Source organism: Siniperca chuatsi, linkage group LG4 (genome assembly GCF_020085105.1).
Source record: "Siniperca chuatsi isolate FFG_IHB_CAS linkage group LG4, ASM2008510v1, whole genome shotgun sequence".
In the NCBI taxonomy this organism is placed as follows: domain Eukaryota; kingdom Metazoa; phylum Chordata; class Actinopteri; order Centrarchiformes; family Sinipercidae; genus Siniperca; species Siniperca chuatsi.
Genome location: NC_058045.1, coordinates 18,991,112 through 19,007,118, shown reverse-complemented (window position 1 = coordinate 19,007,118; position 16,007 = coordinate 18,991,112). Strand labels below are relative to the sequence as shown.

General features: G+C 41.2%; 3 protein-coding genes and 2 long non-coding RNA genes across 7 annotated transcripts; 4 read left to right on the top strand and 1 right to left on the bottom strand.

Annotated features, from left to right (window-relative positions):
- Window positions 1-11: 11 nt before the first annotated feature.
- Window positions 12-3,223, top strand: LOC122874279 (E3 ubiquitin/ISG15 ligase TRIM25-like). Its single transcript, XM_044191924.1, has 7 exons — window positions 12-144; window positions 315-929; window positions 1,136-1,231; window positions 1,339-1,572; window positions 1,660-1,816; window positions 1,927-1,971; window positions 2,055-3,223. Exons 1-7 carry the CDS (start codon window positions 100-102, stop codon window positions 2,573-2,575), a joined length of 1,713 nt encoding a protein of 570 aa, XP_044047859.1. The 5' UTR covers window positions 12-99; the 3' UTR covers window positions 2,576-3,223.
- Window positions 3,224-3,362: 139 nt separating this feature from the next.
- Window positions 3,363-7,860, top strand: LOC122874280 (E3 ubiquitin-protein ligase TRIM47-like). The gene is made up of 6 exons (XM_044191925.1): window positions 3,363-4,516; window positions 4,611-4,706; window positions 5,499-5,744; window positions 5,871-6,024; window positions 6,131-6,193; window positions 6,287-7,860. The coding sequence occupies exons 1-6, from the start codon at window positions 3,932-3,934 to the stop codon at window positions 6,814-6,816; spliced, it is 1,674 nt and encodes a 557-aa protein (XP_044047860.1). The 5' UTR covers window positions 3,363-3,931; the 3' UTR covers window positions 6,817-7,860.
- slc15a5 (solute carrier family 15 member 5) lies at window positions 7,426-15,753 on the bottom strand. Of its 2 annotated transcripts, XM_044191921.1 has the most exons (9): window positions 14,861-15,753; window positions 14,329-14,551; window positions 9,921-10,090; window positions 9,561-9,781; window positions 9,289-9,475; window positions 8,916-9,104; window positions 8,617-8,748; window positions 8,374-8,482; window positions 7,426-8,169 (listed from the first exon to the last, which is right to left on the bottom strand). In XM_044191921.1, the coding sequence occupies exons 1-9, from the start codon at window positions 15,210-15,212 to the stop codon at window positions 8,028-8,030; spliced, it is 1,725 nt and encodes a 574-aa protein (XP_044047856.1). In that variant the 5' UTR covers window positions 15,213-15,753; the 3' UTR covers window positions 7,426-8,027. The 2 variants fall into 2 exon arrangements, with proteins under 2 accessions (XP_044047856.1, XP_044047858.1); XM_044191923.1 differs by lacking the exons at window positions 7,426-8,169; window positions 8,374-8,482 and having other exon boundaries at window positions 8,619-8,748; window positions 8,916-9,147; window positions 9,557-9,781.
- On the top strand, window positions 9,089-9,661 carry LOC122874285. Its single transcript, XR_006377587.1, has 3 exons — window positions 9,089-9,223; window positions 9,304-9,430; window positions 9,536-9,661. It is a non-coding gene; the product is annotated as an uncharacterized LOC122874285 (long non-coding RNA).
- LOC122874284 lies at window positions 9,715-11,480 on the top strand. Of its 2 annotated transcripts, XR_006377586.1 has the most exons (3): window positions 9,715-9,823; window positions 9,939-10,035; window positions 11,324-11,480. It is a non-coding gene; the product is annotated as an uncharacterized LOC122874284 (long non-coding RNA). The 2 variants fall into 2 exon arrangements; XR_006377585.1 differs by lacking the exon at window positions 9,715-9,823 and having other exon boundaries at window positions 9,832-10,035.
- Window positions 15,754-16,007: the final 254 nt, after the last annotated feature.

The window sequence follows — 16,007 nt, the reverse complement described above, 5'->3', positions numbered from 1 at the left end:
CTTGGATACCAAAGAAATCTCGCGTCCCGCTCAAATCTCGCATGAACAGTGGTTTTGCCTTGAATCTGCACACTTCAGGCTCCACCGAGTTGAACGAAGATGGAAGTGAGATGTAACGAGTTGACAATTCTGTCTAATAATCAGGCAAGTCTTGGTTCCTTCGTTTCCTAAATTGTTGAACTGTTTTCATTTTTTTCCTCACATCACAGAAATGATGAACTATAAAGGGGCGCGTTCCCAATCAGGGAGACTTAAAAAAATGTAAATAAGACATTGAAAGCTCCTCCTATTTAACAGCCAGTTTTTGCTTTCAGAGAAAACGAAAGTTAAAGAGAGCTGTGATGAAGATGGCAGCGAGCTGTAAAGATCCGGATCCTTTATCCTGCTCAATATGCTTGGACATATTGAAAAGCCCTGTGACTCTTCATTGTGGCCACAGCTACTGTATGGACTGTGTAAATGGCTACTGGGACCAGGAGGATCGCAGAGATGTTTACAGCTGCCCCCAGTGTAGACACACTTTCACCCCCAGACCTGTGTTGAACAAGAACACAGTGCTGGCTGATCTGGCAGGGAAAATGTTAGGGGCAGAACAACCCACCCCTCTTGTGAAGGATGATGTCGGCCCGGGGGACGTGGAGTGTGATTTCTGCACTGTGAGGAAGCTGAAAGCTGTCAAGTCTTGTCTGGTGTGTCTGGCTTCTTACTGTGCTACTCACTTGCAGCCCCACTATGAGTCTGCTGCGTTCAAAAGGCACAAACTAGTGGAAGTCTCTGCCTCCTTACATGAGAAGATCTGCTCTAAGCATGACAAGCTGCTCGAAGTCTATTGTCGCAGTGACGGCCAGTGCATTTGCCTGCTTTGTGTGATAGATGAGCACAAAGGTCATGACACTGTTTCGGCTGCAGCAGAGAGGAAAGAGATACAAGTAAGAGTACTTATTCTTGGCCACAGTTAGTGTTTGTAAGTGTGCTGTTGCAATTATCAGAGTCATATAGCTACGGAAATCAGTGTGGAATCCAAATTTCAATTTCTAGATGGTGTTTTGTACCAATGACAGGGTGATTTAGGATGATACATTGACTGTATATCTGTATATGAGCAAAGGTGTGAGCAATATGATTTTATTTTCAGAAACAATTTGGAAAGACAAAACAAAGATACCAGCGGGGAATACAGGAGAAAGAGAAGCAGCTGCAGCAGCTGAGACAGAAAATGAAAGCACTGCAGGTGAATTGTCTTAGCTTTTTCTTAGCTGACTTAAATGCATGTAATGTGTCCTGTATTTCTTTTCTTGAAAGTAACTAACATTGTTTGAGATTTGTTTCTACTGTCAGTGTTCTGGAGATGCAGCGGTTGATCAAAATGAGAAGGCCCATGCTGAAATTGTCCTGATGGCGACTAAAAGGCGTTGTGCTGTGGAGGAGCTGATCAGAGTTCAGGAGAAGGCTGCAACGAGCCGCGCTGAGGCACTCGTGGATAAGCTGGAGAAGGAGATCTCTGAGCTGAGAAAGGGAGAGGATGAACTGAAGCAGCTGTCACTCACTGAGGATCACATTCATTTCCTGCAGGTACACAGACAGACAAATACATTGATTATTTAGTGTGCAGGGCTGTAGTTGTGTTGATGTTGTGTTTCTGTTTTTACATCTTTCTAGAGCTGCCAGTCCGTTTTTGACTGTCCAGAACTCGACGCATCCTCTGATTTCAACATCCTTCTACACACAACTTTTGACTTTGTGACAAAGGCTATTTCTAATTTGACAGACAAAATGGAAAACATGGCAAAAGCTATTGCAGAAATATCTGAGACAAGTAACAAAACACCTTTATTTAAATAATGTATGATTATTTACTGGAATCATGTAATATTGTATGACTAGGCAGTTTACCAAAATCTTCTCTTGTCTGTTTTTTGTTTTTAGTTCAAGCTGATCCTGATCCTAAGACAAGACAGGAGTTCTCCCTTTGTGAGTCATTATTGTGGCATAAATATTTTTCAACCACTGTACTTCACTCGTCACACTGAATAATAACAACTTCTGCTTTTCAGATTCCTGCCACCTCAGTTTGGATCCCAACACAGCATTTATAAACCTGTTGCTCTCTGAGGGCAACAGCAAAGCAACCTGGATTAAAAAAGCTCAGAGGTATCCATGCCACCCAGAGAGATTTACCAAATATGATCAAGTGTTGTGCACTGAAGGTTTAACTGGTGTTTGCTACTGGGAGGTTGAATGGCGGGGGCCCAGGGTTGAGGTTGCTGTGTGCTATAAAGGGGCACAGCAGGAAGAAAGTGGCTTTGGATATACAGACCAGTCCTGGTGCATTTCCCTTTCAAAATTTGGTTGCACCTTTTGGCACAGTGGAATCAAAACCAAAATATCCATCACCTGCTCCTCTACTGTAGGAGTGTATCTGAACCATAAGACAGGGAGCCTGTCCTTCTACAGCGTGTCTGATTCTGATAAAATGATGCTCCTTCACAGAGTTCAGACCACTTTCTCCCAGCCTCTGTACCCTGGGTTCATGGTCTCCAGAGGAGCCTCAGTTACGATAATGTCACCAAAGTAAAGGGCATCCACTGTCAAGGTGGCCTAAGTGAAGCATCACTATTACAGTGTATGTGTTAAACACCAGTGCCACAAAGGTGTTCACTCCAAAAGTATTGTCTGTTGATCATTAAACTTAAAGCTTCATTGTATTCTTTAAAATGTTCATTGTTTGCAAGGAAAAGGCTGAAGATAATAATGGCACAGATGTGAGTTGTGTATGTTACATGTTTCTCTTCCTGTAATGAATCCATTTCAACTGTAAACTCAGCATTTTGTTGCTTGTGACTGTTAAAGTGTTAAAGTTACTAGAATAATTATATATAAAAACGTTCATAACTAACAGAAGTCAGACTCCTCTAGCTTAGCCATGTGTTTACTAATGTTAATAGAAGTTGTGATTACTAGTTTGGGTACTTTATAATTTTATACCAATACAATTTCCTGCTGTTTGTGTTAGTTAAATAAGGATAAAATATTGATTTTGTCAAATCAAATAAATGTTTATGGCACAATTTGTATAGGCCATTTGTGAAGCACACTAGCTGTGCTAAAAGGAAATAAATACATTTATTAGGAACAAATAATAATAATAATAATTATAATAATTTTGTATTTTTTTAGTATTTTGTTTGGAAATAAAATAGAGAGAGAAACAATCCCAGTGAAATATTGGAGTACTGTAGTCTGTGTTTCAGCCCATTCATCTCAGTGTCCCCAGATCTGTTGGATGGTCAGAGTCTATCAGTGTCCTGTGCTATACATATTCTCTGTTGCTGCTACCACCTAATGGCACCAAAGTAAGACATTTTCAAATCCTACACATTGGGGGTTAAAGAAGTTCTGTAAATACATTCTTTTAATTAAGCAATGTGCTGACATGAAACAAAATATGCTTATATAGTTAAAACTGCAATAATAGATTTTTTTCTTGGCCACCCGGGGGCAGCCCAAACAATGAAAACAATAAGTAGGCTTGTAAAAATTAACATATTTAGTCTGTTTGCAAATTTTTGCCAAGTCATCTGCTTCTGCAGTTCCCAGAGTCAAATCATTTTCTGTGTATTCACCACTATGAGCGACCTAATTGCTGTACACATGGTTATTTGATCCATTTCCATAATATGAAAATACTGTTTAGACCAGCTTTAAGAATTAAAGCAAGTATTCCAAGGTGTGATTAAATAATCTCAACTAGGAAGTAGAATGTGAAACCTCCACTTGCAGTACATGTTTGACTCTGATAATGTGCTTTGTTTACCACTGACACTCACACAGACAGCACAGTCAATATCTGTGCCACTGAGAACAAGCTGCCAACAAGCCACTCCTCCTTTAGAGAAAATGAAAGTAACTCCGTCAGTCTGAGCGGGAGAAAATGGCTTACAGTGTGGAACTGTTTGACTGCTCCATCTGTTTACAGGTACTGGAGGATCCTGTGACGACCGCTTGTGGACACAGTTACTGTATAACATGCATCAATACCTTCTGGGACAGAAATAATAACAGAGGAAGAACGTACAGCTGCCCACAGTGCAGGCAGCCTTTCTACCCTAGGCCTGTTTTAAAGAGGAACACACTTCTGGCTGACCTGTTGGAGGAACACAGGAGGACAACCAGTCAAAGTGCTGCTGGTGATGATGCTGACACATATGCTGCACCTGGCGATGTGCAGTGTGACGCTTGCACAGGAAGAAAAAGAAAAGCTTCCATGTTCTGTCTCGTGTGTTTGGCCTCTTACTGTGAGACTCATCTGAAGCCTCACTTTGAAGTGCCACCATTAAAAAAGCACAATCTGATTCAAGCCTCTGCAAGGATCAAATACAGCATCTGTGGCCGTCATGATAGGCTTCTTGAGATTTACTGCCGCACTGATCAGCAGCTGATATGCCTGCTGTGTGTGCTAGATGAGCACAAAGGCCATGACACTGTGGCAGTTGCAGCAGAAAAGTGTGAAATGCAGGTAATTCAGTTCACCCCAATGCTGAAGTCATTTATCGCCCGTCCTTTTAATGTCACTGAGGATCTGAAAACCTCCCTGGTTTGTGTTTCAACAGAGACAGCTGGAGCGGACTAAACAGGAAATTGCAGACAGAGTGCTGAATTCAGAGACGAAAATGGTGGAGCTGAGGCAGGCTGCAGACTCTGTAAGAGTGAGTGTCATCCACCAATATGTGTATCCTATTTTATTCATCAATAAATGTATTTATTTTTAAAGCCTAGTTTTGGTAAACTGCTGTCCTTGTAGACAAAGGTGTCCTGGGAAATGAATGTGGTAGTAAACTATGTTAGGTTTCCTAACAGTTTCCTCCTTCTCTCTGTGGACATGAAGTGTTTGTAACAGAATGCTGAAAACATACAGCCTCAGACACACTGAACATAACATTTGCCGATGTAAATGAATGCTTCACGTTTACTGTGATGGTGTATCTAGCCAGGGTTTGTAGAAGTTGTTTTATACTAAATAAATGGTAGAAAATGTCTTTATTTGAAGGGAAGAAAACCAGGCTTGGTACACGCAGACTGTATACCGACACCAGCAGGAAGAATGAAAAAATCAATGTGTTGAAAAATGAATATACTTTTGATTAATTTCTGATAAAATATTTATATTTCTGATGCAATGTACAATATATTTATTTTTCCTGATTCCCTAGCCTGTTGATCAACTTGCGACCACTAAGATTTATCTTGCAACCCCTTGGGAGGGCTCAGACTCCCAGGTTGGGAACCACTGACCTAGACCACTATCACAGACTATTAAAAAAAAGTTGAATTTCAAGTGTATGACGTGTTTTAAAAATCTGCAAAAAAAAAAAAAAGCAAACTTCTAATAAATCCAGTTACTTTTCATATGTTGCAGAATAATTTAAGGAACTGTAAAGTAGCCCAGGACTGTAAAGATGCTGTAATTCAAAATGTCATTATGCCTTGTTTCCTACAAGGATGCTGCATGGGAGGCGTGTGATGACTTTGAGAGACTGTGTGCGGAAAACATCCGTTTATATGTCCACTTTGTGGAGAGGAAGTGCTCTGAGATGAGAGAGAAAGTTGGAGAAGCAGAGAAAGCTGGAGTGGACTGGACCAATAGTCATCTCAGGCAACTGAATCGTGAAGTGCTCAAGCTGAGGAGGAGAGAGGATGAACTGGACCAGCTTTTACTAACAGAGGACCCCATTCAGTTTCTTCAGGTGATGACATGTTTTGGTGGCACTTCAGTTTTAGTCTTTGGAAGTGTATACCATTGCCAATGGTATGCCAATTTGTTATTTTTATTTTTTTGTCACACAATGTATTTGTTTGCCTTGTATTTGCAGGGTTTCCAGGCCCTGTGTGACCTCCCTGTATTCACAGACTCACATGCAAAACTTGACATGCGGTCAGAGTTTATCACTGTACAGAAAGATAAACTGAAAGATATGTGCAACAAAGAAAAGAATGAATTATTAAGTCATTCTGGGAAAAAAATGTGTAAGTTTGGATCTCTAAACCCTTTTAATTAGTCTGGTCTGGTCAGTATATTTCCTGTTAGTGTTTAGAGAGAATGATCAGTATTTTTTTGTTTTCTTTTCATCAGTGTCAAAAATGCCAAGGCTGCATGAGAAAATTACAAGGACATACCTTTTGACCAAATATAAGAGTAAGTATGACGTTAATTTAGTTTGCATAAATATCAACAGAAACCTACATAAAGGCTTCAACAACTAAATGAGTGTTACATCTTTCTCTGCAGACCACAAAATGGAGGTGGATCCCAACACAGTAGCTGCATGTCTTTGCTTGTCTGATGGAAACAGAGAGATATTGTGGGGTGGCCAAGACCAGGCTCATCCTGATCACCCTGACAGATTCACCTACTCTCACCAGGCTCTGTGCAAAAACGACCTTAAGAGCAGCCACTACTGGGAGGTGGAGTGGGACGGTGGCATTGTCGATTTGGCCGTGTCGTACAAAGGCATTAAAAGAAAGGGTTTAGGGAAAGATTGCTGTTTTGGCCACAATGATCACTCCTGGAAATTAACCTGCTCTTCATCTGGCTGCACGTTTTGGCACAATAATCTTCACAAAGGCCAAATTCCTCCGGCTCACTCCCGCAGGGTAGGCATGCACCTTGATTACGAAGCAGGAACACTGGACTTCTACAGTGTTTCTGGCCCTGACAGGTTAGTGCTGCTGCACCAAATCCAGACCACCTTCACTGAACCTCTCTATCCGGGGTTTTCTGTTGATTTAGGTTCAACACTGAAAATATGCAGCATCTAAGCCAGTCTACATAAAAAAAAGCTAGCTTGCAAGACTGGCTGCTATATATGATTCAGGGATAGAAAAAAAGCACATGAATAATATTATCATATGCAAAGTTTTGCACATGTTATATTTTGGCTTCTTTGTTGCTAAAAACTTTCAAAAGAGCTTGTTCAGTTGTTTGTCTTTTTTCATCTTTTCAGAAATGTGTTTTTAAATTGGATTATTAATTACCACATTTAAACCTGTTCAATGGCAATGATAATAAACTAATAAACAAATATGGGTAATCTTAAAACTTTATCCATTTACACGTGTTGAGTCTGTACATTTCAGAAAGCTTACAACAGTTGAGAAGAGGTTCAAAATTCTTAAGATATTTTTTACATATAATCATTAAATCATTAAAAAAAACTGCCAGTGTATTTATGGGATTACTTTTCACTGATAAAACACACTCAAAGCTATTTTACATGTGGCAGTTCAATAAACTTGTTTCGTTTAAGGACTTTGATAGTTAAAAACATTTCTTTATTCTGTTTTTTATGCTGTACAATGGAATAATCTTCCTTCAAACCTAAATTGATCACATTGGAGTGCATCTTCAAAGTGGCCTTGAAATGATGGTTTCTCGGTAACTTACAGCCTGATTTATATTATGAAGAGAGCTTGGAACATGCAGGCCGTGCCACTCCGCCATTGTATGTATGTTTTGTCTCAACTGGTGTTATGGTATCATGTTTTTGTTGTGCCGTTTGTTGTATGTTGGAGGGCCACAGTGGAAATAAGCCTTTTAGCCTTCATTATTTTAAACATCAATGATTGTAACTACTGTAGTGCTTATCCTTTATTGTTACCTATCATAAAAATCAATCAAGCAGACTGACTTTGTTTTAGCTTAATAGATTTAACTTAATAGACTTAAAGGACAATGCTTTGCTAATGATATGTTTATTGTTTATCTGATTTAATGTGCTATTATTTACATTCTCATAACTCAGAATAATTCACTCTTATACAACCCATGCTCACAAAAGTAAAATAAAGGTTTTGTGACATACAGTAAGAGACATGTTTGATTATATGCACAAATATTATTAAACGACAAACACATGTAGGCTACATTCCATGTATTTCATTTATACAGTTCAGCCCACATTTCGCCAAGTTACAGACATAGTAACATGCAGCGCCAGCGCCACTAACAGTAGAGATCAAAATGAAGACAGTCATAAAATATATTCAGTGGAGCTGTTTGTGTAGGAGCGATCCACAGTGTCGTAGAACCGCAGACAAGCCTTGTAATGCAGCAGCTTCTCAGTCAGAGGGCTGATGGTCAGTGCTTTACCCTGCACACTAAGGTCTATGTACCTAGACAACATCAGGATAACAAGAAAACACAACGTTTTAAAGCAATAGAGAGGATATGTTTGTCAAAATTGATAGTGTGACCATTCATTTAACCATAGTTTCTTATATCCAACTATGTGGTTTTTGCCAACACACAAGCCTGCTGAAATTTACCTTGTTTTTCACCTCACCTTATAGTCCATGTAGTTAGAGATAATACTGTACCTGTAAGATACACTCCAAAAAACAAGGGTATTTATAGCCATCAGTGTGGCCAGGAGGAAGAAGAATCTCTCCAGATTCCCATCATGCAGTATGTTTGGGTAGAAGTTACCTGTGAACGAGTGGTCATATCAACATCAGTGACATCTTGTGCCAAAAATCAATGTGTTTTTCAATCAAATTCTAGTGACACTATCATTTGTTATTGGAAGAAAACATGCAATACAGTATTTGTATTCATTTTACCTCCAGAGAGAAAGTACACCAGCTGAATGATGAAGGCTCCAAGAAAGCAGCCCCCGCCATAGGACAGAGTGAGGAAGTGCAGGGAGATCCCTCTGAGGTGGCTCGGGGTCAGCTGAAAAGATATGAGAGAACCTGCCAGAGAGGAAATGTTTGATCATCAACAACTGCCTTGGACACCTTTATTATGTGTCAGTTGGTTTGTGCTAATTTGATAAATTAGTGCTTTTTGGGCAAGATGCACAATGCACAGTAAGACCAGCATCAAATGAAATGATTGAGGCCTTAAGTCTCTCACTCACATGCAGGGGTGACGAGAGCCTCTGCGAGACCAAGTAGGATGTACTGAGGAGCCAGCTGGAAACACGGCATGGACGAAACTTGAAGAACTTTTCCAGACAGAGTCTGCTCCACCAGAGGGTAAGCCTTCCTCTGCAGCTCAGACAAACCTGCCACCAGGACCGACAGAGTGGCACACGCATGGCCCAGAGCTGGAAGGGGAGGATGGACAGGGAGGGGTGATGAGAGAGGGGGCTGCAGAATAATTACAGGAGGAAAGAGGGAGGATGAGAGAGGCAGAAGAGCGAGAGAGACACACAGGGATGTTAAGGTGAAGACATTAAAATTGTGTGCGCATTAGTGGGGATGTGCATGTGTGCACATAGAAATACTCACTGATGACTTTTGCAGGTGCCAGAGGAGTTTTTTCCATGGAGAGGTAGCAAGTAGTCACAAACTCGATCAGTGGGGCTAAGAGCAGCAGAGGTAGGATGCTGATCACATTCATGGCACCGATGGGCAACAGGTGGTCGTTCAGGTGAAGGTTTGAGTTCATCGTCTGTATGTAGTAACCTGAGGGAATCTGTAGGAAACTTTGGATCTATCATTTTTCATTTATCATTTTTCATGCTTTACAATACAGATCCATTATATTCCCAATGACCTGCCTGTGTGATGCAGGCTCTGTACAGCAACTGAAGCCCGTAAAGAGGGAAGAGCTTGGCCAGGACTTTGACGTTCTCTACATGTGTTTCGCTATAACAGCCGCCATTGTTCTCCTTGGCCCGGTCCAGCCAGGATGCTACATCTCCACTCAGGTGTCGATAGTGGAGGCAGCACATCTTGAGAGAGTTCAAGAAAACTCCCAGTGTGGTCAATAATGATCCACCTATAACAGACACAAGAAGGAACAGAATGAAGTCTTTATTTGGTATGATTCGTTACAAGTTTATGTTTATGTGGTGTCACAGTATATTTACAAGTGTGACTGAATACCTGTTTTTATGTCTCTTTTTTATGTATGTTACCTTTCTTGGGTTTATAAGTGAGTTTGTTCCGCATCATGTGTATGGCAATTAGGGCCAGCAGCACAGAGGTGAAGGGGATAAGGAAGCCCAGATTTTTGGCCACGGACTGCTGGATGTAAGCAATACCCAGAAACACCACAGTGGAATTCAGGTTGACCAACCAGTAGAACCTAAACATAAATAAAACAAAAAGCACACTCACAAGTCCTTCATTTCACGTGCATACTGATTGCATATGTCACCGAATAACTCATGAGTAGATGGAAAGTCACTCTAGGGATGGCCACAACTTAAGTCCAGACTAAGATATTTTATACAGACATTCATGGTTCCCAGAAGATGAATCCTACTAACTTTTGTGATTGCTCTCACATTTCTTCTAGCGCCAGCATGAGGTTGACATTTTTGGTTTTTAGTGAAATATCTAGACAACTATTGAATGGATTACCATGAAATGTTGGTACAAACATTCATGTTGCCCTAAGGATGAATAGTAATAACTGTGGTGATCCCCTGAATTTTGATCTAGCACCATGATGAGGTCGTTTTAATTTGTCAAAATTCCTGTCAAATCCCTGCAAAACTAATGACATTCCCATCAGCCTCAGCTGTACTTTGTGTTCAGTGCTAATTAGCATATGTCAGCATACTAACACGTTAAATTAAGAAGGTGTAAACATTATACCTGCTAAACATTAGCATGTTAGCACACTTATGTTAGCATTTAGCTCAAAGCGCCACTGTGCCTGAGTACAGCTTCACAAAGCCACTAGCATGGCTAGAGCTGTTTATTCAATATTTCAACAGCAAATGTTAAATTAACTGGAAAATTGATTTTTTTTCCTGTTTTGATCACGTTAGTGGTGTGAATTAAGTTTGGCAATGTTAGTTGGGTTGAAGTGGGCTTTTGGTCCATCCCACATTTTGGTCCAATAATGTATCTTGATAACTAGGCCTACTGGCAGGATTGCCATGAAATTTGGAATTGATGATTATGTTTCCCAGAGGACAATATCAAATGATTTTGGCAACACTCTGAACCTTTGTCTAACACAATAGTCAGGTCAAATTTTCCCCTTGAGTGACTCTTTTGGCAATAACCATGTATCTGGAAAAATAATGGTCAGATTTACATGGACTTTGTTGTGGCCTCCCACATTTCCTGTAGCACCACAGTCTAGCCAGAATCTCTCTAAGCAGCAGTCAAAATCTGCTGCTTAGAGTGTCACAGCCTGTCATGTCCTCACCAGCCCATAATCACCCACACCTGTTCCTAATTACACTCCTGCCCTTAATCAGCCCCAATCACACCCAGGATAAATTCACTCCACTCTCCACACTCAGTGTCCAACCTCGTTTGTGGATAGGACTCCAAGCACCAGACTGTTCTTATGTCTTTCCAGTTCCCTGTGTGTTCTCCACTCCTCAGTGGCTTCTCCATTCCTCCTTGGTCTCTCTGGTCTCCTGTGGCTTCCCTCCGGTAACTTCCCCAGATCCACTCTACCTATCTCCACACTCTCCACTGCTGGCTGTCATCATCAATAAAGACATTCCCCTCTATCTCGGTGTCCTCTGCCTGTTAGTCTGTGACACAGAGCCAATCCTATGTGTAATTGTTTACAGCCCCCACTTACCCAAATGCTGATTTCCTGCCTGAATTTTCTTATGTCCTTTATTGTGCTGAACAATGGCCAAGTTATTATAGTTGGAGATTTCAACATCCATATTGATGATTCCTTAAACAGATTTTCTACTGAGTTTTTAAATATTACATTACATGATATCTTTTAATCTGTTTCAACATGTGTTTAAGCCAACTCATAAACGTGGCCACACTTTAGATTTAATTTTCACTCTGGGTCTGAACGTCAGCTCTCTTATCCATGAGGAGGATGTTCTATCTGACCACTGCCCCATTATATTTGATGCACTGTTCCCCTGTCAACATGTTAATCCATGTGTCCCAGGTTGCTCTTCCAGCCTTATCAACCCCTGTTCCATCATAAGATTTAGGATTTTGATTTTTATGTTTATACAGCTGCCCCCTGTACCCGCTCCCTAGAATCTCCTCCTGCACACTGAGGAATTTATATCATTTAATTCCACCTGCACTTATATTCTTGATATTGTTGCCCCTCTTAAGACCAGATGATCTAAATGTAAATCTCAGTCCTGGCTTAATGACACTACCTGTGCTCTTAGACAGCACTGCAGAAAGAAAATGGAAGAAAGACAAGCTAACAAGCTAGAAATCTTTTATGAGATGCTTAAAAACCACCAGACTCAATACCAGGACACTGTTAAAGCAGCAAGAACGAAATACTTCTCTGACTTCTAACATCTAACAACTGCCATATACCCAAAGTCCTCTTTAGCACTTTAAATGCTGTTATTAACCCAACTGGTAATACTATTCCTGACCCCTCCACAGCAACCTGTGACTATGTTCTCAACTTCTTTGTTGACAAAATAGTTGATATTAGAAAGAAAATCCTGCTGCTCTGGTACCTCTTGATCCTCCTTGGCCTTGTCTGTTTTTTAATCAGTTTGAACCTGTGTCCCTCTCCCCTCTGAGGGAAGTAGTTTGTCATCTGAAGCGAACAACATGCCCATCTGACTACATTCCCTCACTCCTAATAAAGGAGGTGTTTGACATGGTGGGCCCCAGCATCTTGTCTATCATTAATTGTTGCCTTTCCACAGGTTGTTTCCCTCTTGTTTTAAACATACAGTGGTTCAGCCGCTTCATAAAAAACCCAACTTGGACCCAAATGTTTTAGAAAATTGTAGGCCCATTTCAAAGCTTCCATTTTTATCCAAAATTCTGGAAAAAGTTGTTTACCAGCATCTCCATCCCTTTTTACACAAGAATGAAATATTTGAAGCTTTCCAGTCTGGTTTTAGGGAGCACCATAGCACTAAATCTGCTCTTTTAAAAGTTCACAATGATCTACTGGTAGGAGCAGACAACGGGGACTGTGCTATTCTGGTACTCTTAGACCAACTACTTGCTGCATTTGATACGGTTGACCATAAGCTGCTTATTACCAGACTTGAACAAAGGGTTGGTATCCAGGTTGCAGCCCTAAAATGGTTCAAGTCATATCTGGAAAACAAAAGTTTCTCTGATAGTGTGGGGGATGCTTCTTCCTCCTCGGCTCCCTTTACCCATGGGGTTCCTCAGGGCTCTGTTCTTGCACCTCTCCTCTTTTCTCTGTATATGCTCCCACTGGGTCCCCTCATTAGGAATCATGGCATCTCCTTCCATTGCTTTGTGGACGATACCCAGCTTTACCTCCATCTAAAATGCCACAGTCCTCAGTCATTGCAGCTTCTATTTGACTGTTTCCAGGACATTAAAGACTGGATGTCCCAAAACGTTTTAATGATAAATGAACTGAAGAATGAGGTGGTTCTCTTTGGCCCCCCTGTGCGAAGCTCGGCCCACTGTCATCCTTTGTGAAACCCTATGTAAAAAACCTTGGGATAATTTTTGACTCTACTTTTAAATTTGACAAACAGATCAACTCTGGGGTGAGAGGCACTTTTGTCCAACTGCGAGCCTTAGCCAAAGTAAAACCCTTCCTAACATTCCAAGACTGTGGAAAAAGTAATCCATGCTTTCATTACCGCTCGTCTCGACTACTGTAACTCCTTGTACATGGGAGCCACTCAGTCCTCACTCTCATGTCTGCAGTATGTGCAGAAAGCTGCTGTGAGATTTTTAACTGGTTCCCGTAAGCATGAGCATATTTCCCCCATACTTGCCTCCCTCCACTGGCTTCCTGTTAGTTTTGGAGGTCTGTTTGTATACAAAGCACTTCTTGGATTGGCTCCCCCTTGCCTATCTGATCTTTTAACCCCAACTAGGTCACTCTGGTTCGTTAACCAGTCACTTCTGGTCATCCCTTGGGCTCGGCGGAAGCTCACGGGTGACCATGCCTTCGCAGTTGTGGGCTCCAGTCTGCGGAACAAACTGCCTAACCAAATCCCCCCTCGACTGTGTCTTTTAAAGCACATCTCAAGGCCCTCCTTGCTATATTTCCATCTTGCTCTCTGCCTGATTTATTTGTTGTTGACTGTTGCTCTGTTGATCTGTTTTTTATACAAATGTATTGTAAAGCACTTTGGTCAGCTCATGTTGTTGTAAATGTGCTATAGAAATCAATTTGACTTGACCTGACTTGACCACCCAAGCCCCACTTTTGGGGCATTAGAGTTTGTTCTCCAAAATCAATCAAGAACTTACAATGTCTTGTTTTCGATGCAGAATAACTGAACTGTAAAGGACTTCATTAGGAAGACGTCTTACATGATGATGAAACTGATTATAGTAACAATATCAATGGACTGTTTGAAGTCTGATTATTGGCTAAACAATTGAATGACTGTATTCAACACCACCCACCAGTTGAAGAAGGACAGGAGCTGGTGCTGATTGTAGCCCTGCAGGCTATAGGCTCCCATGGGACAGAGGATGGCCCGGATGCCGCCGATGCCCAGTGCAGCAGCCAGGAGGCCGGTGTAGAACAAGATCTGCTGCTCCCGAGGTTCCAGCTGGTGCGTCATGTGATGAGTGTTGATGTAGAAATCTTCGAACGGGAACGCCACCACGGGCAGCATGGCTGTACCTAGAAAGTAGTAAGGTCACAGCATGTAGTTGCAGCTAGATTTCAAACAAGAGTGTGACTTCACGGAAACAGAGCCATGACTAAGCACCTAAATAGAATAACTGACGCTCTCGAAATGAGCTTACACTAAAGATAAAGATTCATAATGACTAATATGTCAGATGTTTGTGCATCTTCCTTGTTTATTTCACAAATTCAGTTAAATATCTTGTCTTTTAAAGACAAGATACTGAATCATTTTTAAAGTCATAGTTTCAAATTTCATCACATCAGACAACATGTATCAACCTTTAAACCATTGTGTCTTACCAAAGAAATGAAGGAAAGCACACAAGTAGAGCACCTTTTTCCTTCCCAAGCAGGTTTCTGCAAACCACCCAGCCAGAACAGGGGTCAGGGTGCTGGCTCCTACAAAGCACAGGCTGACTGTTGCGGCCAGGTAGTTATCATAGCCCAGCTTCACAGTGCAGAAGAGAATCATGTTGCATACAATCCCAAAGAAAGTGAATCTTTCACACAGCTCCACAAGCAGTACACAAATGATAACTTGGAGCTTCTTGCGGGACTTCCTTGGTGGTCCCTGAACTGGACGAGGGGTCTTGGAAAGTCGGTGCAGTTGGCTTCTGCCCTCTGGCAGTCTCTGAAGGTCGTCTGTCACCATACCACCTGGCCAGCGAGCTGGCTGCTGGGCTGCTTGGTTGGCTGGATGCAGTCAGTAATGGACCACGCAGAGCTCTGAATGAGAACTCCTGCCCTTCGAGAATGGGACCAGCAGAGGCCAGAGCTGGAATCCCTCACTTTGGTGTGACTCTGGGGCTGGACTGGAGACACGTAGGATCAGACACACCTACGTGCATTCTGCACGTGCTGGTGGCTGAATATCCTCCTGTGTTATGATCTTACTCAGAACTGCGGACGCCTCACAGGGATCTGACACATTATGCCAAATTGTATCCAGGAGAAATGATGGATGGGAGTGATGTAGAGAGCATCCCAGAAATATTTCTATAATTACCAACACGATACAGACATGTGGTTGTTGTTTGTTTCATTAATGACGTGTACAGATCAGTGGTGGAAAGTAACTGAGTATATTTACTCAAGTACTGTACTTAAGCACAATTTTCAGGTATTTGTACTTAGCTTGAATATTTCCATTTTATGCTACTTTACTTCTACTCTACCACATTTCAGAGCCAAATATTGTACTTTTTACTTTACTACATTTGACACCTTTAGTTACTTTGCTTTGCAGAGTCTGATTGTTAATACAAAATATAATCAACAAAAGAATTATGATGTATTTTTACAGATTAAACTAACCTAAGCTTATATATATATACCAACTAAGTATATGCTAAGTATATATAGTAGTTAAAATTATCCCCGCCTTTACCAGCTGCAATGTTAAAATTATGCTTACATATTAATGCATCAATAATTCTAATCTATCAAC